The following is a 27017-nucleotide window of genomic DNA, read 5'->3' as shown; positions in this document are numbered from 1 at the left end:
TGCGTAAACAAAATAGCTCACGCCTGGAGTCCTCCTGGGGATGTAGCTAGACAGAGGAAAGTGATTCTTCGCAGACAGGACAAAGCTGCAGCCACTTTCAATATTACTTGTGACAACTGTAGATAAACATTTGAAGAAGCAGCAAGAAAACGAAGCTGCAGCCTATTAAAAGCCAGACTGCCTTGAGCCTGCAGAGCTCTTCATTTGAATATTTTATCATTTGAAAGATTGAAAACAAATTTGCGCTTTGGTATAAAAGTGAAATTTCTAAATACAAAATTACAACAAATAAAAAAAACTTTTTACGAACCTAAATCCATCTGTTTTTCTGTTCCTGACTGGGTAGCTTCAGTATCCAATCTGCCTTTTTGATAGCTGCTGCGTGCTGTAGTTCCAGAAGACAGCGAACTTATGCTAGCATTTTCGTCATACTTCACAGAGGAGAAAAAAGTAATTAAAGTTAGAAAGCAATAGCAGCAACTTATATAGAGATATTTAACATGAGCATTGATTTTACAGCAAACGTTCACATTTCCTCAACTACATTCATATTTCTGTATTCAGATAACTATGAAATACTAACCATTCATCTATGCACTATATCAAGGAGAGGTGTGAAAAATGTATTACGCGATTGCGATATAAGCAATTGCATCTTTCTACCTGCCTGCAATCCAGGCAGGAAGTTGTTTACTTCTTGTTCATTTGTTGTTTTTAGTGACAAATGTATAGACTGAACATTGTGCACTGTGGTATAAAACTGCCAGCAGAAGCTACAGTGTTAGCCTGTTTATGTACATAGCACATAAGGAGATAAGTCAGACAAAACCTGAAACGCTCTGTTGCTGTGATATTAAATCCTTTTCCACTTTAGTTTCTTCCTATAAAAGCATGGAGCTTAGAAGCTGGTGCACGGAAGACTGCGGTTATCACTTTTTTCATTAGCGAGTGAATGAACAACAACTCAGAAGGAAAAGATATTCTCAAGAATACTTGAAGTAGTCATATGAGTTTTGCAATTTATCCAAAACTCTGCCTCCTCCAGAAGTAGATATAAAAGGTATCTTTTTACCATTGCTTCTGCCATGTCATTTTTCACTCAACTCCATCACCATCTAGCTCAAGGAACTGATTGGGTCTACAACTAATGAGGAAAAGATGGAGCTCCTTTCACTGACATTGCTGCTGAGGAGCCTGGCCTACTAAAACCATAACCTGACTCCAGCTGTTACTGAAATGTATCCATCAGGTTACTAGAGCTTACAAAAAAAGAAGTGAGCCCAGGTGTCGGAGATGGGAAAGAAGACCCAAGTACAGGCTAACCAGAGCGTGTGCCTCATTCAAGCAGGTCAATGTACAGACACTAAGGCACACAACAGAACCTTCCCAAGTATACAAAAGGATAGATGGTGTCCACTAGAGGTACCCAGATCTCACCTAGTAATTAAAACAAGACAGATTCCTTACAGAGTTCAGATCTGGAATTTTCCTTGAGGTATACAGGCCTCACGGTCAGGGTGCAGCACTGAGCCCTGCGCAGCACTACTTACCATTTGCTCCTTACTGAATGGGTATTCCAGGGACTGCTCTGGACTTAAGTTAACACTAGATCTGAAGTCTTGTGTTTTAGCTGCCTCAAGTTTCTCAGCCCATTGGTCTATATTGAGGTTCTTCTCTAAGCCTGCTTCCTGCCGATGCGAGGCACTGTATTCCAGGAAGTCTAAATGGTCTTCATACACATCATCTACCAACATCTCCCGTTCCTCATGCACGTCTTCTGTTCTGGGTTTCCAAAATTCACGCATCTCCCAGGACTCCTTCTCGTACTCATTGTCATTTTTAGAAAGCTGGAATGACCTTCCCAAGTCCAAAATTGGTTCATCAACAGCTTCTTCTTTAAAAGGTGTTTCATCTCTGAAGCCCTGCATAAAACATTACAGGAATATAGATTTTTACATTTGGTTTCTTGCTAACTCTTTTAAAGCTGTTTTATGTTAGAACTGTATTAAAATTACATCCTGATTTTTAAAGTGAAAATCTTCTACCTTGTGCATTTTTTTCCTCGAAGAAAATGCACTCTCTGACTTATGATTTTAATAGCAAAAGTAGGCATTGCAATTTCCTTTAAATATAACGAAATGTAAGTTGGACAGCTCAGATATTGCTGCAGCAATATCAATCAGCTAACCAATCTAGACTCAAGTTAGGGAACGAGGATTATTAAATTTCACTAAAAACTACAGGAAAAAGCACATACAAATCCAGCTAAAGTGTCTTTGTGGCTCGAATTATTGTCATTGCTCTGTGGATGCACGCACATTTCTTACAAAACAACTGCAGCAGTTAAATACTAGAAGAGCCTGAGAGCTGGCTGACAGCAGGACAGATGACCATATACTCAAAAAAAAAAAAAGACATAATTGGCTGCTCACACACTAATAAATAACTTGCTGTTTAAAACAATAGAGAACTCAGTTTTCTACTGAGTTCAAACCATAGAGCAAGGTGCAACAAAACCAAAAATACATTCAACCCTGCACCAAAAGATCTTGCTCAACACTTCTTTTTCTGTCACTTGTAATGTGCCCCTCAGTTTCCAGTGCTCTGTGTTTCTCCTAAATTGAATGGGGAGCTACTCAGTGGCTCACGGGGTGAGTCTGACTACAGCTTGAGCCTGCACAGGTGTCTCCAAAATTTTACACCTTGCAGAGCGACCAGAAAGCTTGCCACATATTGAAAGCTCTCCTCAGGCTACCAAGCACGTACGCCCAAACCTGATCTTCGGGGCACCGAGACCCCAAATACTGAAACCAATCTACAGATTCAGGGGTCCTGAATCAAAATATTTTTCTTTCTGCTTCCTTCCCCTTACCATGCTCCCCAAGGTACTTCACTATTTCTGACCCTTAATGTCAGAATTCTGTGTTGTCAGAAAAAGCCTCAGACACTGCCAGAAAGTGCTCATAATTCAAATGAGAGTCAGGAAAGAAAGCAAGAGACAGACAAGAGCATAAGGAAACAACACAGTAATGCTAGCTGGCACAAATGCACCACATTAATAGTCTAGAAATTACCCCATATTCATAGGCGTTAAGTGTTCCTTTTTGCCCTGTGTACCTTGATCTCACTAAATACCCGATCTGAAGAGATTCTGATTCTCTTCAACATTACTTCTTTTCATTTCGCTTCTGCAGCATCGTTCTCCGAACACTGTAGTCTTTTAAGAGGCACCAGCTTCATCATAATCTAAAGCAGTTGACTTTGCTCAGAAACAAGACAGCGATTTGTATTGCCATCTCCCGATACAGCACGTAGGTACGTATAACCACACACTGCTGCACTGCAGTACCAGGCTCTACCAACGGAACAGGGAATCCTGCTGGCACAATAGTGAAGTCTACTGTTGGAGCGTATAAAATGTTTAAGATTTTTGCTTTGAGTCAGCTTCGTCAGCACTATGCTAGAACACCAGAGCACAAGCCATCATGGCACACCACTCTTGGCTCTCACGTGAGCAGATAAGGTAATAAATGGATGGCATTTTTACAACACTTCTCCATGCTACCATCGATTCTGTCACACATAAAGCAAAACCAAACACAAGCAAATACCCCTGTTTGTATTTTGTATGAACTGATTATTACAGTTCCTGTATTCACCAGGACTGAGATTCAATACTCTATGTACAGATACTTAATAACATTAGCTTTATTTGGGAAGTAGGGAAACAATCTGAGCTGGCAGAGGACTAACTTCTCTGCCAGGAACTCTTCCTATACACCTCATGAACAATAAATTCCATTTTGCCTCATGAAAATCAGTAACATGTCCAAGATAATTTCTACATAATACACCTACATCTACCCCATAATAGTGCTCCTTTTGGTGGTCCTAAAACATTATTTCAGCATTAAAGTTAGGTTTGTGTCCACAGAGAGGTAGACAGGTTTAACAGTATGAAAATCTAGAATTTATTTTTATCAGGGTATTGTAGTTCAAGATGATCCTTTACATACTCCCTTTTTCAGTCTAAAAAGAACGCATTTACCAATGTGAATTAATTCACATTTGTGGAGCATTTGGAAACAAATGACAAAATCTCTCCCCCTCTCTACAAGTCAGTACTGCAATACGATTGCCCATGACCATGGCATCTGAGTTTCTCTCACTGTCTTTAGTGCTTCATCCTCCCACAATCAAGTTACTTCTCAGAAAAAAAAAAAAAAAAAAAAAAGAAAAAAGGAAGAAGAACTGAAGAAGAGACTAACGAAATTACTCGAGACAATACAGGAAGTCTACGAAGGAGAAATCTCAAGCTTGCCTTGTACAGCAGACTAATTCTTTGTTTTGCTTCATTGTAATACAAAAACTACTAGTAATATAGCATTCCTATTTCATATCCAAGGTATCTTAATCATACAGTAAATTTGATAGTGCAGTCCAGGAACTGCATTGGTAAGTACAATGTATATGCCTGGTGTTCACAGCACAATTAGCATACAGTTAGCTGTTAGAATCCAGAAGGAAACTAACCTGAAGCATATCCAACACTGAAATCTTACCTGAAGGCTACGCTATCTTCTGACTTTAAAATGTTATTTCCTGTCCTATAAACTTCAGCTGAACCAAAAAAAAATAAATAAATACCTGTGGTGCTTCAAGTATTATTGAGAAATTATCTGTTGGCTCTGGAGATCCAGGGCTGGGTTTAACGATTCTGGTATCCGCACCGTGCATGTTCTGTTCCTCTTTGCTTTCTCCCTAAGAAAGGTGATCAAAACAGTAAGTCAGTAAAACAAAACAAAGAACTAAAAGCTCACATTTTTCAATAAACAAGAGGGAAGAAGGATAGACAGCTATTGGAAAAGAGGGCAAAAAAAGTAACAGAATGATAAAAGGGAAAGTCACCACTGGAGAAGATGATAGAATAAAACCTGTCCTCTTCAGGATATTAGTACGCATACAGTTAAAAAAAGAAAAAAGATGCAGAGGAAAGACAAAGATAACAACAATGACATAGCAATTTTTTTTTTGAGAAAAGGAAAGAATTTACTTAACAACCTTCCTACATTTTTATTTCACCCCTCTGCTACCAGTTTGAATTACAAGCGCTTTCTATTGGATTGTGCTTTACTTTAATTAATTTTGCCTGCTTGCCCTTGATCAACAATACTGCAGTGTTCACAAGTAAACTACTGCCTATTCCAAAGCCCTGATTCCAGAAAAAAAGGAAATTCTACTTGAATTTACAGTCTGGACTCCAAACAGATTAAGTTTCTCTGATGCGACTGGAGCTCAAGCAAGCACTTAGCAGTGTCTCAGAGCGAAATGGACTTCAGCACATACTTGATTAATTTGCCAAATTCCTTGAACCACGTTACGCCTATGCATAAGGCCAGTTCACACCCAGGTTTGCCCAGACATGTCTTCTGATTCCATTTGGATGGTCTTTCAGATGAAATTTGACAACAGCAGTTTTCCCATCAGACCTTTAGGCCTTAGAGCTGCCCATTTGCCAGCTATCCAAACACATATCCAAGGTACGCACACAGCAAATAAGCAGCTTTCCACCTGCATATGAGTTTCTCCCCCAAAATACAGCAACCTGATCTACATGTCACAGAATGAGACAGAAAAAAATTGCAGTCCTTACCACCAAAGGTTTGCAGATTCCAAGAGAAACTCTTCCTGGCGGCACAGATTTCAAAACTTCCACTGCCTCTGCCAAAGTTGCACTGTCCAAATACTTCTCATTGACAAACACCAAGCGGTCACCCGGTAAAAGCTCACCACCACGTTCAGCTACTCCACCTGCCACCAAAGAGCTGATCACAATGGCTGTTCTTGTTGGATCTAAGGGATCCTGAAAGAAAAAAAAAATCCCCAGAAAGGCAATGCTTATTCTGAACAGATAAAGAGCAGTTAAGCGTGTTCCTCATCTTATTCTACACAATAGAAGTTTGCTAAGACATTAAAAAGGACTGTCTACTAATACAGTCATGGCTTGCAGATTGCAAAAAGAAAGGTTTGCAGTAGGGAGATATTCTGTCACTTGCCTAATCCATTAAGAAATTTTTAATTCTAAAGCTGACTGATGCCCTGCCTGCCCTCTCCTTACATACAGAGAAACAGCCAGGCCAACCTGCAAATAAAGAAACAACACTGGCACTCTTCCACAACCCTCCATCCAGCCTGCCATGCGCTAGTGTTACATAAAATAACCATTCTGCATGCTATTCGAGAGCTTCATAGCAGCAAAAATGGTTTTAAAGATCACCATAAGATTAGAAACTCAGTTTAAAATACTAGTTTATTAAATTTAAGAATTAAAATTACAACATACAAGAAACAGCACTATGCATTTACTGAACTACTGCAGTATTGGTGCTTTGTGAAATCTGCAGGACAACTTCCAGAAATTTTCTCCACTCGTGAAGCTTCCTTAAGAAAGAGCAGAGGATCGGCACCAGAAAAGCAACTAAGCTCTTTACTGAGGACACAGAGCACTGCAGTGATGAATACAGACAGAGCAATGTGAAGCAGACAGCATCATACACATTCGAGAAACTAAACTGATGCAAAGAAATTCACTTCATCACGTTTTTTTCCAGTATTTACCTTTGCACTGTTACTTCTATCATAATTAAGTCATTTCTATCACACATTCAGCCATTTAAAATTTCATCCTCAATCCAATGAAACAATCAAAAATTATTACAATATGGCAGAAAGACACTCAGAAGTCTTTTTTTTTTTTTTTTTTTTTTAGATCAGAAACCCTCCTTAAGTGCTCATAAAGTTCAGAAATGTTCCTTGTACGCACTGTGTCTTCGAAAGCATAACCACGTACTATTATTCCCTCAGGACCTGCATCGTATTCAGGGCATGGGAGGGACCAAAAAATGCAGAATCCCAATCATAAAGACCACCATGAATTCACACCTCAGTGTTAATTTGAAAACAGGAATGTTTTTTTTCACTCCTTATTTTTATACAACCATACACTACTTTCCAAGAGAACATTTTTTTTTAAGGTATGTGCAAACATATGAGGCAATGAGCATAATATCTGCAAGTGGCTGAAATCAGAGGAGTGAAATTAGAGTTCAGCAGGAAGAGCCACGCTGAGGACGGATTCAAGTAATACGTACTAGTAATAATTCTCTGTTGTTCTACTGCTTAACCCCATCATTTTATAAACTTCACAAACACTGGGTGTCAGCATCATAGGAAGAGACTTCCTTGCTAGCATCATGCCCCGATAACCAAGCCTAGGAACTTCCCTCTGCTGCACATCGCTGTTCTGCCTACCGAACGAGTGCCAGGTCGCTCGGCTGTCCAACGGCCTGTACCTCGTACAACGCAGAGTGGAAAGGATTTCATGTGTTTCAAACACCAAGCTATTCACATTGTGTACACTTCAGGAATTACTAGAAGGCAAAAAACAAACCCCAACAAATGCAGCAAGTCCAGAAAAGTACAAAAGGATTCCAAGAAGTAAAAACAACAACTAAGTTTGCTTTAAAAGAGCTGAATTTTGAAAATGTAAAGTTACTGCTGCCCTTTGTGTCCAGAGGCAGTTTGCCCGCCCTTACCAAGAAAACCACGTGCCCAACCATCCTGAGGACGGCTGAGCAGAGAAGAAATACTCCGTTTGACACAGAATCTTGAGAGGTTTTCAATTCTGGCGTTTGCTCCAACGCATAAATAACCTTTTGGACTTCTTTGCAAAACCAGGATCATGTTAGGACAGCCGTTTTGAAGCAGGGAAGGCACTGCTTGCACTAGGAAGGCTTTGCTGATAGAACCAAACCAGCAAGTTTTCTTATCATCGGCTCATCTTGCCATGGCAAGCAAGGTTTATGCTGGCTCCCTAAATGGGTGAACGCTCTCTCAGCAAAGCTGCACCTTTGCTGACACAGCAGCTTTCATACTATAACTTCTGCTGGCTTAGCTATATTGATTAAAAAACCTGAACAAAACAAAACCAGCACTCATCTTTACCGATGCACATAAGCTGACAAAGGTTTGCACGCAAATGGCTGGCCCGGTAATTATGGCACTGGCTGAGAACGTAGGAGAACCAGGCTCAACTCCCTGCTCTATCTGATCCAAAGCTTCTCTCCTTTTGGTTCCAGATCAGAGGCACTGAAGCAGAACATGGGAATCCCACCATTAGCTTCTCCTGTACAGATATTCAAGGGCAGTGGCCGAGCCACCCCTTTTCTGATGACAAACAGTCCTGTTTCAATGCAAGTTTTCACTGAAATCAAAATATTTTGGCATGAATAAATCAGCGTGTTTTGATAAGATTTAGCCTAGCTGACAAAATGTTCCAACCAAGTGTAATCCTGATGTTAACAAGGAGAACGGTAAGAGCTCCTGCAAACACACGCAGCTCCCGCGCAGTAAAGGTCTGAGAGCAGCAGGGTTAGCAGCACCGCCGCGCAACATCTCACGGAGAGCCTAAGTCGAGTATCAGAACTGCTTCACAAAAAGCAGCAAAAGAAATCTGCTCAAGAAAGGGAACTGTATCAAAACCCATTGATCAGGCAAATACAAAACAAAGGTTATAACTCCACTGCTGGTTTCAAGCAGAGGGAGCTATTGTACAGGAAGAGAAGAGCAATGTAGGCTGCACGGTGACAGGGTTAAGCCCGTAATGCGGGCAGTGCTGTAACAGCCCCACGTGTTCGTTACCAGCACCATGAATCACAACGCGACTGCCGAGAGGAATGCAACAAAAGCCACATGTGGAGACAGAGACCTACCAGATTTCAAGGTGTAATTACTGATACATATCTCTATAACTTAACATGAGGGTGACTGCCACTGTGGGTCGCACCGTGCTTTTCTTACCAAAACAAAAGCAGCAACGGTTTTTGGGAACCTTGCCTTACAATTTCAACTCGAACGCACCCTAAGGAACACCACCTGCTAAAACAAGACAGCAGCCGTTAAATTCACATTCACGTCTTGTAAACAGTGAGTACAACTGGACAAGCAGTGCTAGCAGCCAGCTGAAAACCAGAATCTCACTTTCTGTACTAAGTGCAAGAGACAAGCTCGCCCTGGAGTGCCCTGACGGGCTTTGGGGCCACCTCCACAGTAAGAGACCCGCCAGAGCCATTCGAGGTCACTGAACGACACTGACTGGGACTGTACGCACCTACCCTGAGGCTCTTGATTCACTTGCCTGCTGTTAAGCCAGATAATAGTGATTTTTAGTCACTAGCAGTCCAGGTCCGCATTTCAGTCTGCTTTACAGCAAAGAGCCCGTTTACTTGGATGCAGTTTCCAGGCAGGGAAGAACCCCTGTCCCCAAGCCCAGCGCTGAGATGTTGCAGTAATGGCACAGTGCTGGGATACAGCAGGGACTCTGGGTGGATAGCTGAAGCAGTTGTTATATTCCTACAAAACCCTGTGTTACAGCAAGGAGGGAGTGTGCACAGGACAGCCCTGTGCACGCCGAACCAGGGCTGGTACCTTTAGCAAGGAACTTGTGACCCCAGCGTACTGCACGAAGGAACCCTCCATGAACAATGAGGAGAAGGAATCGCACTGGAAAGTAAGGCTGTCCGAAAAAACTCCTCACTCGCAAGGCACTGATACAAATTCAAAAGAAAAAAAAAAAAAAAGAAAGGATTACACACAAAAAAACCTGCAACTTGTATGAATAATGAAAGCTGACCACTGCTGTGCAGCAGCAGCAGCCCGGGATGCTGGCCTCCAGGTTACCCTTGGAGAAGGCAGTACGTTGTGGCTGTTGTCTTTCCCTTTGTGCTCGAGCCAGCCACGGAGTATATGAACTTGTTCAAAATAGTCACAATTTATTCACACTTAGCACACCGTATATTTAACTGCACTGAACCGGAGTTTTTCCCTTCCCCCCTACCGCTCCTCATCAAAATCCACCAATGTTTCCTGGAGGCCAGGTGTCAAATTTTTCTCCTCCTTTTCAGAGCCTCATTTGTTCTGGCTTCATTTAGCAGTGCAAAGAGTCAGGCAGGGGCCACTGCAGTTGCTGCCTCTGGGATCCCTGCGTTTGGAGCAGTACGAAGTCTCTTAAAAACCTGAGATCTGCTAAAACGTTAGGAGTCCCAGGAGGACGGAGTTAACAGAGTCCTACGTGCACCGCTGCCGGTGCGTAACCCCGCTGCGGCTCCAAGTCAGGGTCCCACCGGTGACACTCGCCGCCAGTACCCAGCATCCACGCTCCGTGAGCCATCCTTCGGAAACAAGTCTGGAAATACAACCAACACGGATTACCTCTGTCCATCACAGCAGAAAATTAAAATGATACCAATCTCCGACAGCAGAGGTTTCTGCAGCAGCCCCCAGAGGGCACTGCAGGCCGGCCCAGCCCAGGGCGCCCACCCCGAGCACCCAGCCAGGAGCAGGGCGCCGGGGGCCAGCTGTGCTGCGACTCGACTGGCTGTAAGCAGCTACCACATTTTCTGGGGTTTTGTTTGTGTTTTTCTTCTTTAAAGGCTCATATGAAAATGTAAGACAAAGCCGCGGGTGACTGACATTTACTGCACAAAGTCACTCTCACTCACTTGCAGGCTATATTAGTTTTGGCACCGTGCAAGATCTAAATTCAGCTCGCCTGACTTCCTAGAATATTTTAGCTTTCTTCAAGCAACAAACTGCCTGCTGCCACACAAACACTCCTCTGAAAACACACATCAAAAATAGCATGGCAAAGAATCCCAAAAGAAACAGTTTGAAACTTTTTTTCCCTGTACCAATTTTGATTTATCTGAACAATTTTACAAGTGCCAATTTGTATACTGCAGGTTTTTGCGAGAGCGCCAAAACAAACACATGTTAGAGCTCAGAGGTCAGAGCAACCCAGCTTCATTACATTTTGCATGGGACCACTTCCAGGTCTAACATACATATACATATTTAAAACTCTCCAGTCTGCACTTGAGTACGATAGCAGACTGAAAGACTCCGCAGCACAGCACTGCAGCATGCTGCATGAGGAACACACAGACATCAACAACCACGAGGACCAGACGAGTGCCTTCGATGTTCATCTTACTATCAGGCACAACGAAGCGCATGAAATCATTTACCTGTATGCTCAGTGTAATGAAACTACTCCCAGTACTCATCCAGGCCCTCGTTTTGCCAAGTGCCACTCACCGCACTGCAGAACCCCCTCCACAAACGCACACCGACAGTCAGCTGGGCGCAGGAGTCCAGAAAGAACCAACCTGCACCCTTCTCCAAGCCTTTAAGTACTTCCATACTGGAACAGAGAAGAGGTGGAACCAGGTGTGAGTGAGGTCCAATCCCCTCCTTAACATGGCCTCAATTTGGGCTTGAGACCCCCAGTTCAAACCTTCTGTTCATTCACTTCTGCAGATTTACAGGAGCTGGTCTTCAGAACTGCCAAAGGTACTCAACGCCTAAAAAAACCCCAAACCAAACCCCAAACCATCCCTGAGTAAGTGCTCAGCTAGTTTTTGTTACACCCACCGTGCTTCACACTGCGGCCAACAACCAGGGAATTCGAGATACCGTGGGCAAGCACATGGAAACACAAAGTGTTTAAGACTTGTTTCTGCCACTTCCACTCACACGAGACTGAATCGAGCAGGACTGCTTCGGGAGAGGCCCACGCAGCGCGAGCGGCCGCTGGCTGTGCCACAGGAACACAAGCTGGCGTGCTGCGCTCACACCGACACAGAAAGGCAGCCAAGGAAGAAGACTGAACTTTGTTCTGATGTAAGGCAAAGCACTGGAAATAAAACGTAAGTGTTTATTGATCTGCAGAGAGGGAATAAGGCAAAGTATTGCAGAAGCTTTAGGGGACAGCCAGCATTAATCAAAACCTCCGTTGTGGGAAGTGTCAGCAAAGAAGCAGGAATCCACAGAGGGGGAAAAAACAAAAAGCAAACCCGAGCCACACCCAAAGGAGAAGAGAGAACAGGAAAATAGGAGTAGGTGGCTCCAGGGGTTTCCCCGCAGCGGGCTTTCACCATCAGTGACCTGAAGTCGTCCAGGTGCTCTGCAGCAAGAACGAGCACGGTGGCCAGAGACCGCTCAGCGCGTCCATCCGTCTGTCCATCCATCCGTTGGGGCCAGCGGGCACGGCACAGCTAGAGCTCCTCGGCAGTTCACCCAGGCTGCAGCCAGGACGAGTGTCCCCGGGGAACGGCCAGAAGAAAGAGAGCTTGCTCACTGCTGTTCTTCTCGAATTGAAAAGATGAAAGATAGGCACTGACTACGGCAGTTTTGAAAGCGGCACTGTGCGGTGGGCTCACGTGCACGTCGCTATCTTTTAATTTATCAAACTTTTCAATCAACCTGGGGTTTCATCCACCTTTCATATTTGCTCTCAACACAGCTAAAGTCACAGGGATTACATTCATTAGTCTCCTAATACCTCAGACTTTCAGACTTCCATCTCCAGAAAAAAAACAAAAAACACACTGAATGCTGACTACAGGGAAAAGCCACTGAGATAAGGGAAAAAAAACCCTGAACTCATAAGGAAATGGAAGAAAGCCACTGTGTGATGAGATAAAAGGGAGAGAGATGTGTGGGAATAAAGAAAAATACCACCGTGCCAAGGGAAAGAGTCGTAACCTGCATAACCTGCAGCCAACGGACTTAATACATGCTCTGAGCTTGACCAGCTTTCGGATTCAAACAATCCCTGAACTAAAAATCCACCTGGATAGTCTAAAAATCCACCCAGACAGCCAAGCAGGCAGCTCCACAGGTAGGCACAGTGACCTCAGCCCCGCTAACAGCCCGTGGCAGCGCAGCACACATTGTCAAACCAAGCAGAGCTCTCCACATGGAGACCTTGCATCCTAGACAGCAAAAAACATGAATTACGGAAAATTTGCTACAGAAAGAGCTTCAAAAGAAAAGTAGGGAGACAGGACAGGCTGGTGGTGGTAGGCTTTGTTTGGGGTTTTTTGTTTGTTTGATTTCTTCCTCCAACAAGGGGTTGCGGACAGTGACAGTGGCCAAAGAAGACTAGCGACAGCATGGATGGTGGAGAAGACAGAAGGGTGGGAAAAAGGCTGCAGGGAATTTTAAGGCTACTGGGGAAACCAGGGGAGGACAGGAAAAACTCTAAGCGCAACAGTACTATTTGGATTTGTGGAGCAGCACCTCCCAGAAGGGTGAGGCATTAAGAAAACAGAATACCTCACAGCTTCCACAAGCTTTCAGAGTTCTTCACGCTTACCCATCGGCACCAACACACACCTCGATCTCGAAAGTTCAGAGCGAGACTCTGAGCTGGCTGGGTTGAGTTTTTACGTGCCTGCTGCTCCTCCATCTCCACACGCTTACTGAAAGGCTAGCACAGCTTTTAGTTAAGCAGCCCTCCATCACATAGTTTCCCCTAGTTTCATCTACATTATCTTACCCTTGGTGAGATTTGCTAAGTGTTTTATAGAAACTTTAACTACAGTTTTGGCCCTTTAAGTACTCTGCTTCTCTTGCAGGCAGAAGACATCTGTGGAATAATAATGAATTTCTTTGGTTTGGGGTTTTTTGTTTTTATTAAACGCTATTCTTTCTAGCAGGAAATGAAAAAGAACAACCAGATTGGTAGAATTCGGGGGAACAGGGAAAACATTTCTAAAGGTTAATAATAATACTGCTCAGTATTTACTTCAAGGATATGTGACAACCCAAAGAAAAACAGATGTTCTAAGTAACACTCTGCTCTCTCTGCACACTCAGGTATTGTTCCCAGCAGTGGCTGTTGCAGCTCACAACAGACGGGCTCTGTGCAGGAGCGTCACCCCTAGGACACGCCACGCCGCTCCGTGCACGGGATCCCTTCCTACCTTCTCACCCAAAATCAGACTGATGATTCCCTCCAGCCCAACTTCAGGGCATGCCCAAGCCCTAACATGCCTTCCTGCATCCCAGTTCTTCAGCTTCTCTACCTACCCAAGCAATGTATTCCTGCGCATCTGTCTGTATCTCACGCTGAGATACACAGTCTCTTTGATTTCTTATTAACGTGGTTTCTGCTCTCCCAACGCCTTCAGTGCTGCCGTACTGAGGTTTGGAAACCACTAATCATGAACATCCTAGAAACTTCACCAGGAATGTGCTCAGCTGCATTCACCAGCTCTTCAGTCCTGAAAAGTAGTATTTAAGCTGAACTCCAAGAGAATTTTTCTAAAAGCTACATTGAATTCAATACATGGCACACTATTAAGAATCATTTTACAAATGAAGCAGCTTAATATGATTTAAAGGATGCAGAACTTTCCCATAGGGGGAGAGAAGCAAATCCTCCGTGAGATGAGTACCAACACAGTTGGTACTGAGGCTTACAGAACTTTGATGTTAATGAATGTGGATGGGTTGTAGAGATGGGAGAAAAGCTGCCTTTATCAGTTTCCCCAGTACCAAGCTGATAGCCATTGTAAAACTGCTTTTTAATACAGCTGTGCAGCTTTTGCAAGTGAGCCACAGGTTTCCATCACATGATCAGGTGAAAATGTGCTTAACAAGGACATGAATATGCTGCTTTGTTCATGACAAACTTATCACAAGACAGACAAAGCTCAAATTATCACAAGAGAGCAAATGTTTAGGCAGCGACTTGTCCAAACATTCCAGCCTGCATCTCGCTGCTGGACGGTCCAAAATAGGAAAAAAAATCTGGTTGGATACCACCTTCCACAAATAAGTCAGTTTGCCTTTTTGTAACTCTACATCTGGAGTCTGTTTGTTTGGGGTATAAGAAGCAAAAAAAGATATTTAGAGACACTTAAATTGCTTCACTTCCTGTTGTGAATGACTGCGCAGCGATTTTGTTGTAAAAAGAAAACGATCGTTTCCCATGCTCCCTGGGAAAAGGGCAGAACAGAACCTGCTGAATGTGCAGCGAGAAAGACTTCAGTTCGACAGTAAGAAAAAAACCATGATAATGAAGACAACCCCAGGAATAAGGCAGCTGTGGAGTCCCTGTAGTCAGATCACAGTAAAAACCCGGTAAGCACTGACCCGGGAGGAGAAGGCAGGCACACTTCATGCTGCTTCAGGTCTGGGTAGCACGAAGCCCACGGTGTGGACGTGCCTGTTACTGCCGGCATGGATGTGCAGATATTTACACCCACCTCAGCACGGGTGACCCCATGAGCTCCTGACCGCCAGGTCTCTGGGGCAGCCGGGTACTCGGGGACTTGCCCTCCAAGCACAGCATCTCCCAAGCGATCCTACAAGCCACATCAAATGTCAGCCCTCTCCGCTCTGAACCTCGTCCTCTCTAGTTTCACACACTTCTAGCTGCTTTAACAGCTGCTTTAAAATACTCTGACTTCAAAGCACAGTAAATTAAGCTCCACATAAAGTCCATTCAGCTTTTTGTTTAATTTGATAAAAGCTCATCAGACCATTCAAGTTGCCTTCTGGTCAATACTGCCTCAAGAAATCTGTGACTCAGCTACCTGTGGTTTTTCCAATATTTCTGTAAAACATCACTGACAGGAACCGTTTGCCTGCGTGCACCAGGTCTTTGCTAAACACTATTTCAGGGCTACACAAAGTACCCTTTATACTAATGGGATCGCTTTTCTCTCTTAAAGTCTTCATCTTGTGTGATTTTTCTTCCCTCTCACTCTAACCCCCTGGGACCGCAGCCATTTTTATCCGGCATTTCTCCTGTATTTAACCTGCCGGCACAACGTGCCCTCTTCCATTTTCACTTCTTTCTACGAAAAGGGGTTGGTCTCAATAACAGCAGCTCAGCTCCTGACTTGCAGGCTCGGAGGTTTAGCTCCAGGCTAGACGAAGTTACCAACAAGCTGGAAGCTTTCAAACCCGTTGGCGTAGCCCTCTGCATCACAGATGATCCCAAAGCACTCTACAAGCTGCGCACTGGGTCCCTCACTCACCATCAAAACCCGCTTGCCGCTAACTGTGCCAGCAACACTACATAAAAGTTAGTTAAGAGGTGAAAAAGAGAGCAACTTCTCCAAGTGAAATCACAAGGAAATTAAGGGAGGTAGAGTATATTACTTCAGAGAGAAGTTGGCCCGAGGACCGAACAGCACACCTTTTTAATGGCCGGGGGGGGGGCAGGTCCCTGCTCGAGGTGGAGCCGTACCAGGAGGCTGCTGCTCGGTCCCCGGCGGCACGACGCGAGGCCTTATCACCACAGAAAGCGGGCTGCAGGCCGAGCCTGCCGGCAGGGCCTCCCTCAGCGGGCTCGGCAGCCAGGCTTTATCAAGGAAAAGCAATGCCCTGCCTGAGAGCTTTGACAAGATCCCAACACAGCGGTGACAATAGAAAAATACACAGAAGGCTTCATTCTAATACCTCTTCGACGCTCGTTATTTAAATAAGCCATCACGGTGGGAAGGAAAAAAAAAAATCCATTGAAAGCAATCATTTCAAGAAACACAGCCCGAGATCAGCCCTTCCCATCTACCTCCCCCCTCAGCAAGTATTAGCCTTGCTAGCAAGATGCCAATTTCAAACATTTTAACATTTCCTGCTAAGTATTTAGAAATTCGGACATCTGGCAAAAAGGAAGAGAGATCTTTTTATACCCAGTGATCCTGTGAAGCTGAACAGCACAAATACAACCCTGTCATGACAAAAAGGCTATGTCTATTCTAGGTCTCTAACGGCATCCCAAAGTTTTAGGAACACCTGAACAGTCCTCTGAAGAGGGCCTTAATTAATAAATAAATAACGGAGAAAGCTCTGTTTTGAGCACCTAAATCGCTCAACACAGACAAAAGAAAACACAGGACAAAGTAGCAATACCATTGATTTAGCATAATTGGTATAATTAATTTGTAATTAGTTCATTAAAATATATAGGCATTGGAATTATGCTTGTGCATTTCTGGGAATATCCTGTAAGCCACTTGGGACATGCTTATCATTTGTTTGATAGATGAAACATTATTAGAAAGACAGCCCATTAAAAATTCATATACCAGAGTAATAATTTCTCGATCTCAGCACTCAGTTTTCTAAGTACTCAGAGGCCTCTTCTACCTCACTAAGAGTTTTCATTAATACTGTTTGTTCGGAGCATGACATGTGAACTGCAGCGTTTCAGACAACCGAAGCACGGTATCCTTTACACCAAGCATGCCGCCCGTTTCGAGAAAACAGATGACTGAGAGTATAAATGGTATACCAGGAGAACATTCAGCACCACATCATGTTCTATACTCAAAATTAAGATGGAAAGGTAAAAAGCCTTGTGCTTCAAAATGCTTCAGAGAACGCAGTAGTAAAATACTTGCAGGGCACCCTGAGCACCCCAGCGTCTAATTAGCATTCTTCCACTTCTGCAGCACATCTGGCATTGCTCACTGGCAGAGCAGACCCCAGCGCAAGCATGTCTGGAGGAGCAGGCTTCAGGGGTTCTTAAATACTGCAGGTAACAGTCACCAGTCCCTCACAAGCAGTGACTGAAATGGGCCGGTATACAGCGGTACTGCAACAGCATTTCAGAGATGGCATCATCATGACTTGATGGGAGTGAGAAGTAAGGCAGAATAATAGTGCATCACAGTTTTTCTACCTATCTTTCTGAAGTCCTACTGCTATTTCTGAAGTTCCATTTTGACCAACAGCTACAGAAATATTTTGATCTTAAAACCCTGAATATTCACACCCCCTCCGAGCTGCGTACCCAACACCAAAGTTTCCTTAAGCTTCTGTAACGGACTGAGAGAATCACTTTGAGTGTAAATCTCCGCACCAAGAACAGCCCTTCTGCTCAGACTCACCTCTCAGAAAGTCGTTCCTTCCCAACCCTGCCTCCACCAACACTAGTGGGAGTCTAAAAGGGTTGGTTTGTCACTGATGCACCTCATTTAGACGCATGAAGCTAAGCCATGTGCATATTCATCTTGGATTTGCTCATCGAGTAATCCTATGATTTTATTTTAGATGAACAGTGGATATAAGTGCAAACAGTGTACTTGCCACTATAAGCCTTGAATCTCTTTTCACAAAACAAAGAGTATGTGGCTCAAAGCTTTCATTATTTTTTAAAAGGGTAATTAAAAAAAAAAAGTCAAAAACAGAGTTGGATATCCAGATCCTTTAAACCACAATTATAAACTTCACTGTAATTTTGTGCTTCTCAGCAAACTTGCTTTAGCAATTCTGAACAGTCTCCCAGTAACCACACAAATTTTTCCTCCCCTCTAATCTAGCATGGACAATTACTTGTTTTCTTTGCCCTGCACTCAAGAATATGATGGATATATTTACATAAATGCACACACAACCACAGATATCTATATAAAAATTAATCTGCAGATGATGAAAAGTGTAAAAGATCTAAGAGGCAAATCCCAAACAAAAGAGCATACTTTATACACAAATATCTTGTCTTGAAATTATAAAGATCTGAGATTAAGTGGTTTACCACTCATTTAGAATTGATTAGAATATATTTAAATTTAGCTGAAAGTATCACAACATTGCTCATGTATTTGCATCTGTGAATAAGTAAATAAAAAGCCTGTTATTAAAGCCTTCATTAATTCTGATTATATGAGAACTTAAAAGCAAATCTGTGTATTACTGCTCTGTAAAGACTCCTAGCAACTCTCCAGTAAAGCTGGCACTGTAACACAACATGTGTCAGTGAAAATGATTAACAGGATCTATTTTCAGTAATCTTAAATCACACTGGTAAAATATAGAATTAATGGTTTTGCATAATACTTCAGATATTTTTTTATTTTAATTCACCCCCAATTCACGTCCTATTGTATCAAAAATATAATTGAATTTTACATCACTTGACATTTATGCAGAACAGTTGAATACATTTTATTGAACTACAATGTTAAGGCAGCACTCAGATGTGATGTGTATATTATTATGAAGAGTGATCCAACTGTTTTATTTCCTTACAAGTATGACGGTTAGAAGTTAAAAAATATATCCTGTTGACTAGAAAAATTAAGAACATTTCATTCTGACTTCAGATTTTGAGTTTCTGTACATTCAATTGAAGCAAATATTTTGGAAAGAATAATTAACTAACTTTGGAAGAATTTTCCCCCAATTAAACACTTTTCTGTTGATTTCTAAAGAATTTAACAACTAAGCATATAACCTGCCAAAAAATGTTTCTTCTTGGAGAAATCACTTTTAAGCTATAAATGGCTACTGAAAGTCTTTTTTTTTTTTTTAATACTGAAAATTCTACCTTCATCTCCAGCATGCCCGTTTAATAGTTTAAGCAAGGAGGCATAATTGAAAAACTTGTTAATTAGGTTCTTCGATCTCTATTCTTATACTAATACGTTAAAGCAATTCATTAAAGCAAATTTATATTTTACAGAAACTTGAGTTTGCAACACAAATTCACCTGTGAGCCCTGACGTTCACTTTTGACTGTGAAGGGCAGTCATGGTAAAACTTTAACTTCATAAACTCTCCTTAGAAATCAGATAGTTTTGCTTTTATGGCTTGATTCAATGTCTGAAATGCTGAATCTTTCCACGACTTGAGTGGGACCACAGATTGCAGACTACCACTGCATTTATAAATAAAAGCGATTTGGGGCAGCAAGGGCAGAAAGAAAAAGACTAATTAAATATGGTACATAAGTGACGTTGCAATACCTAAGCAAGTTTTTTTGCACTACACCTGAGAAGTCATTCCAAGTTAAAACAAAATAAAACAAACTAAAAATCATCCCCCCCAACATTTAGCCATTAAACTCAGAGTTATGAGGTAAAGTCTGATTAGAAATTTTGCACTTTATCACAGTCAATAATCAGACTAGTTTTGAATAAGCTGTACACTATAGTTTATAGAGTTGGCCTAGAAATAAACTACTTTTCCCTACAGAGTTTCGGGGCCCAAGCACCAAGTTGATGACTTGACCCAATAATCAACATTACAAAACACCTTAAGGCACCATATAAGAAAAGGATCAACAGAATTTTTAATATTTAGTGATATAGAAAGTATACCTGATAGTCTAAAATGCTGAATCCTAAGCCATTTTTGTCTTTCTCTAGTTCAATAACCTTTACATCAGGAGACCATAACGCTAATTCCCCTTCTTCTTCTTCAGGATTAATGTCTTCCTCAGGTTTCACCTGAAAAATAAAAACTCTAGTTCAAATACTATGCTTTGGAGTTCTTTACAAGCACTATTAAAAGTTTGATTATTATTAATGGCTCATACATGCCCTAAAATATGACCTTTTATTGAATTACAACTTCTTTGAACACCAAATCCAGTTTTATATAGCGGTACCTTCTGCAACTTGCTGCCTTGTACACTCCCTTGCTCCTATGCCTACGTGTTCTGAGCACTGGAGCCCAACCTGGCATATGAATACCTACGTATTAGACAAATTAGTCGTAGCAATTTTACTAACCTGTTACATGTTGATGAACCTCAGCTGTCCCATTAGATGCATAAAGGAAAAATAAATGTCTTAGCATAAAAGATTTAACCAGTCACAGTCAGCTTATGGAAAGACCAGATGTTAGAGAGATGATCGGACACTTGTGGCAATAAATATGTAGACAACAAACTCTTAAATTGTAACTATACAAGTAGTATTTAGTATGAAAAAAAAGTTTCTTTTACACCTCATCACAGAAATTGAGAAAGAGGTATAGTTACACAGTTTCACTGTTTAAGGAGAGCTTCATAAACGCATCTTCCAAAAAGACATCTTTTTTGTCTAACTTAAAATGCATGTTTTAACTTAAGTGATATTTTACCAATATAATCTTTACAAACTATCGATGTATGTCACGAGAAAAATGTTACAGCCGTAACTTCATGCATTTAACTTCATTTCTTTGGACAGATATGCCTAGCACACAGAGCACTACTATGAGGCAAAAGGAAGGAATTTCCCCCACACATGCACTCCTTCTTGTTATTTTGTCAAAAGAAAGCAGAAATATTGTGAAACTACTCTATGGAAAACACGACCTCTGTTCATCCAGTATTGCCTTATGGCAAAGATATGCAACTGATAGTCTGCACGTAGAAAATGTTTTTTAACACACATGGTCAAAAAACTGCGATGGATCAAGTTCTGTTTGCAACGAAAACGGCCTTTTACAAAAAAGCATGACACTGTGCACCCTACTCTTCCATGAAACATCCATATTTCATGTTTAACTCTCCTCCCAGAAATCCTAGCTTACGGGAAATTACATCAGAAAAGATGAGAAATCAAGGTGTAAATACTTTTTATAAATAGGAACAACCGTTACAAGTGTCAAGCTTTAGTTTGAGACTTTAAAGCTTCTGCAATGGAAAGAAACATTAAATTTAATATTTTTCCAGTTCTATAAAAAAACTACTCAGAACATGGAAGTAATCAGCTAATGGCGGCAAGGATGTGATTTAGTATATAATTCAAAGCTCTCACTCACCTATTAGGTGAAAGAATGATGAATGGGATGTACACAGTCAGCATGCTAGCTTGGTGATTTACCTACCTTGTATTTATAGTACAATGAAGTTTCTCATCACCAACCTGTATAAACTGCAGTAAAAGTAACACTGCTGCAAACATGAACCATCTTTCACCGAAACACCAGCAGTCACTTACAAGCCCAAAGGTAGCTGTATATGACAACTGAGTACAAAAACGACTTGTATAACTACAAATATATTTTAAGAAATGTTGTTTAAGACTGTTGAAAAGTCTGGATCAAACAACAAAAGGAAAACAGAAACACACTTTCCCAAAACAAAAGTTGTTGTCCTTATACCCAACTGAATGACATGAGAAGTCTACCTTTTGTTCTGGAGGTGAAACTCCCACAACGGGTTCATCCAAAAGAGACTCATTGCCATCATCAAAAAGTCGCCGACAGCAAACCATCGTAAATGGAGGTGGCACTTCTTTCAGAAAAGTGATTGCCTCACGGCGTGACTTTCCATACAGCTGAACTCCATTTACCTGCACAGAAGGGAAAACACACATCCACACTAAGTTATTTAAAAGGATGTCAACCAGATTCTTTTATTAATTTTTTGTGTATTTGTCTTTCCCAACTGCATATGAAAATCTACTTTTACCGAGGAATTACAGCAAAGCTTGCATAGTGTTATTAACACATGCTTCTTAAGTACACATGCATTACTATAAATGTTGAACTTCATCTGCAAGATCTTGTGACTACTGCTACATCATGTCTCTGCTCTCTTCAGCTTCCTACAACTCCTCTTCTGCTCACCACGTTTCCTACTCCAAACCTTTCCTGGTGTTGTAATTTCATTTTCACCTATTTCTCTGATGGGCTTCTTTTTCTTTTTTTCTTTTCAGCATTAGGCTCATTTGTTGGACTTTAAAAAGAGAAATTCAATTTTCCAAATTTCCAAGAAACCACAGATCTCCCTATGCTTTAGATGGGCTCAGTTTTGTGCAAGACCACACAACAATCTCACTTTAGACTTCATTGTTTTTCATATTCTCTTTTTTCCATCTTTTCTTCCTACTTTTTACAGTGTAAATGTAGCTTATACTTCTGAGAAACACAGAGTTCCTCTCCTCCTAAAAGCCAGCTAAGGAGAAAATTCAAAGTGGTGTAGCTCGCCTCCAACATGGTAAGATGAACTGCCACGTTTTTTTCCTGTAAGAATTGCAGCAACTGCTGAGCTATCAGGCTAATCCATTAGTTAATTATTTAAACAGAAGTATCTACGCGTAAGGATTTTTTAATGCATGAGAGTGGCAGTGTGGTGGAAAGTTACCAGCATTTCTCAGCATATTGTGATTGATGGAGAAGAGCTACTGTGCACTCCCAAGCAGACTTGGGGACTCCCATTTCTCCTTTTCAAGCTGCCAGAAATAAGCCTCTAAACACACAAGGTGCCAAATACCCCATTCAGTTACCACAGCCCTGTAGTTACTTGCACTATCAAATAGGAGTCGGTGAAATTTCAACTAGCAAAACTAGGACACAAGGAAGCAATTTACTCCTAAAAAAGAACACCATGAAATTAGCTAAAATTAGAGAAAAAAAGAAAATACCATGCTTTCTATCATAATTCAAACACATCATTAAAAATAATCAGCATTCAACCTTCTGCATATTAAAGAAAATTCCTGTACTGATCACATTTTAATCCCGACTGTATCAGGCCCAGGTAGAGCTGCTTGTTTGGGGAATGTGGCTGTCACTTTTTCCATTGCAAACCCGTACTTAAAGGGATTTATAACTTGGCTGCAAAAACACACTCTGGGCTAAACCTGGCATACATAGCTTTAGCCCTGGAGCACATTTTTATTTTGTTGGTTATTTTTTTTCCAGCTACAGAGTAGAAAAAAATGTATGCTCACTAGGTCTGAACATATCTGTGAACTTAATTGTAAACATACAGTAATAAGTAAAATTGTTTAAAATATCTACAATTAATGTTTCCTAAGTTACTCTGCAGCACTCTTTAGCACATTGCTTTTAGTATACAATTTTTTGTTTAGTGGCCAAGAAATTTAAACAACACTTTCAGCATTCCATTAATCCCTTGCTTCAGGAATCAAGATTTCCTCCATTAAGTGATAACTGAAAAAAATGTTTTAGGTCTTATATCAGTATAAATTTTTGATGTTAAATGGTGAACAACAAGTAAAGGCAATAGAGCAGTGCAGCTACCAAATTAATCTTTCAGAAGGCCTAATTCTGTTCTCATTGATGTCAATTAAATGTTCTTTGCATCCACTAAAAAAACCCTCAAATTCAAAATATTCCACTAAGAGACAGTGTTCAACAGGAAATGTTAATGACTATTTGCAGTCTGAGACGTTGATAGATATACATACACACACAAAACAGATAATATTTTTAATACTATTAATTTCATATTTTTCCTGAGCTGATGGGTCTGGCCTGATTCTGGTAACTTCAAAGCTGTCCCAATACCTCTTTATACATATTTAAACAAAGCGACGTACTACCTTGAACACGATTGTCTTTCAACACTCAACCACCAAGTTATAATGCTTAACAGGAATCATTCTTTCTGAGACTGCTGTAAATTTTTTAGAAGTGACAAATATTAAGAAAGAAATATTAAGAAAGAAATATTAAGAAAGATTACCCACCATGTAGAGTGTAAAAGCTAATGCTAAATTGCTCAAAAGACTGAAGGATCACAGATACAAGTACATTCAATACATTATCTCTACCCTTATGACTCTTGATAATCATATTAAACTCTTCAGAAAAGAGGTCACGGGAAGTCACCATTTTGTCCATAAAGGAGGAATGAAATGGTGAAGAAAACGACTGAGAGACTGCTGCTCTAACTGCTTCCACAATCAACTCTTTAATACAACTATTTCACACACTGCAGACAAACTAAAAATTAATATGAGCCTTTTAAAGAAGGATTAAAGAATATATTAGAGTTGGGTTTTTTTTTATTTATTTTTTTATTTATTTATTTTTTTTACCTCTAGAAGCTCATCCTCCAGTTGCAGAAGACCAAGTGTTGCAGCAGGACCATCCGAAGCAATTGATGATATGTAATGATGCCCATCAAACGTGTCAAGCTCAACTCCTAATCTCAAAGTGTGGATGGGTAATAGCTGTCAAACAATGAGACAATAAGTATCTGTATCTATCATAATATAAACACGTTCAGGATGCAACAGCTCACCAAATGAAACAAAAAAATGATTAAATCTTCAACTGACATCATCTGTGTTACACCACAAGGGTCTATCATTTCTCTTTGTGAACCATTTGCACAAGTCAAAACAACCGGTCAGTCCTTTGGGGGAAAGGCAATTTGCACTGTACTCTTAAATAATGTTAGCATACTGAAAAACTGCAGGGAAGACAAGTACCGCCTAAAGTCTATCCTACCCAAAAGGTGAGTTTCAACAAAGCTGACAGAAATTCTGTCAGCACCATTTTATACTAGGTCAATAATAACAGGATCAGCTGTCTTGTTCCTTGAGGATCTACACTACTTTTGAGGCAGAAAAAGTATCCATGAAGAGCCCCCTGCAAACATCTAACAGTACTGGCATCCTTATTTCTGCAATGTAAAAATCAATCACTTTGTGTTAGCCTTTTCTCAGTTTTTTTTTCCCCCCCTCCAGGAAGCCTCCAATCATGAGTGTCTTTGTGATAGTATTAGGAAGACTAGCATAAAAGTGATGCATTATCCAGAAAAGACAGCAGGAATCATGGCAATCTGGGGAGAGGAGGTAAAGATAATCAGCAGCATCTGCTCCTTCAGGTTAGCAATTTTCTGACTTTTTATTACTGAAGTTGAAACACTGACTCTCCTTCGGTTTCCCCAGTTTATTTTGAATATTCAAGTCAAAGGAGTAAGCCATTGATCCTTGGCATTTCCTCACAACCATGCTTGCTTATGAGTTTGTGGCCTTTCTTCACTAAGACATCTCCACGAGCATACAGATCCATCACTTATAAAAATTTGTTTTGTACAATATTAACACACATATCAGGGACGTTTATCAAAAACTTCAGAAGACAGAAATTAATTTCAGCTCTGACCATTCCAACTAAAGGATGCCCTACCCTAAGATAGGATCATTACGGCAAATCCCTCTGCAGGACCACAACATTGTTAAGCAGAGTTACCATCTCTGCTCCATTTTGTAGTGACTTTCAACAATTATTCCATAAATGAATTTTAATACAATTAAGTGCCTGACAATTTGAGTCTTACATGCATACATCCCTTTTATGCCTTTCCTTAAGCTTCATCTTAATTTTTTCTTTTCTTTTTTTTTTTTTAAGGTGCATTTGCCCATGCTATGAAAAAGTATTGGACCGGTCCAGAAAATAAGCAGGACATGGGCAGCCTCTTTTGGAAAAGCAAGAGAGACAGAAAGCTGGAATCTCTCAAAATTTCTGAAATACGCAAGTCTGGAATTTTGAATCATGCCCTCCTGGAATTACTCTGCCAACGTATCCCATGAAGGAAATCACGCAAGTCATACCTTTGAGTACTTCTGGAGCTCTGAGTCATCCGTGATGGGCATATCCACATTCACAACCTAAAAATTGTACAGTATAACAATTTTCAATGGCAGGACAATACAGACTTTACCAGAATTATCAATTCTGGTCCAAAAAAAAAAAAAGGCAAAATGAGCTGTATTTAAACAGTCACATTGATGCAAAATAATTTTAAATAAGTGTCAGATAAGTTTTTTAGATGCACAAAAGTTTACATCTAGGAATGCTGTGATTACGCCCTATTAGCAGACTCCAACATTATCCTATTCTTGAAATCTGAACGACAATTTTAGTCAAGTCCAGTAATCTTGTATAAGCACAAAATGCCATTATGTTTGACACAAATACCCACAGCAACTTGCCAATCAGAATTTTAAAAGTATAATAGCTAAAGTTATTACTTCAGGCTACAGTACAGCCATCTAACATCTAGACTAAACCACAATCTCTTGCAACATGTTTCTAACATGGCTTGAAATACATGAGTTTAATTACCAAATTTGAATGGAAAATGGATCATTTAGAACAGGGTCAAGAAATCCCTTCAGTATATCTTTAGTTTATTTATTTGAATAAAATAACCATAACATTTACCACCAATTTTCTTGTAATGCTCTTCCTTCACAGAATTTATCTGTAACCTTAGAAGGTTATTTATTCAAATTTAAATTGTAATAAGATGAAATCTATAGTGATCCATGGCCCAAGGTTGGAGCTTGGGACACTGAAATGGAGCATGTCTGGGAGGATTGCTACACTTGTTAGAACTGGAAACATATATAGCCTTGCAAAAATCAGGTAACTGTTTTCCTTCAGGCTCCTGTTGAAATTTCTAGTTTAACAAAGTATCTACAAAACAATGTTAAGTCTTGGCTTTTTCTTTCAGCTTAGCTTTAAACAAGGCTCCCAGCATCTTGTTTTCCAGTACCTAGGGTGTTTTTCCCAACAGACAGAATCCATTTGGTGTCCGTTCAGTTGTAACTAAATGAATCTATGACTGATAACTCCTCAGCTTGACTCTTCACGGTTAGGTACTTGGCAACAAATACCACACG

The 27017-nt window shown here is 40.9% G+C and overlaps 1 protein-coding gene across 13 annotated transcripts in view; it reads right to left on the bottom strand.

Moving 5' to 3' along the window:
- The window catches only part of PATJ (PATJ crumbs cell polarity complex component), a 150461-nt gene that overhangs the window by 91875 nt on the left and 31569 nt on the right, over nucleotides 1-27017 (bottom strand). For all 13 annotated transcript variants that reach the window (XM_083846090.1, XM_083846091.1, XM_083846089.1 and 10 more), the window contains 8 exons: nucleotides 25944-26000; nucleotides 24420-24554; nucleotides 21759-21923; nucleotides 19959-20087; nucleotides 5654-5863; nucleotides 4648-4761; nucleotides 1551-1922; nucleotides 311-431 (listed from right to left, as the gene is read on the bottom strand). In XM_083846090.1, coding sequence (XP_083702216.1) covers nucleotides 311-431; nucleotides 1551-1922; nucleotides 4648-4761; nucleotides 5654-5863; nucleotides 19959-20087; nucleotides 21759-21923; nucleotides 24420-24554; nucleotides 25944-26000 — 1303 coding nt within the window. The remainder of the gene's footprint in view (nucleotides 1-310; nucleotides 432-1550; nucleotides 1923-4647; nucleotides 4762-5653; nucleotides 5864-19958; nucleotides 20088-21758; nucleotides 21924-24419; nucleotides 24555-25943; nucleotides 26001-27017) is intronic.

Source organism: Anser anser (assembly GCF_964211835.1).
Source record: "Anser anser genome assembly, chromosome: 8".
NCBI lineage: Eukaryota > Metazoa > Chordata > Aves > Anseriformes > Anatidae > Anser > Anser anser.
Note: the sequence above shows the minus strand (reverse complement) of the source record. Positions and strands in the feature narration are given on the sequence as shown.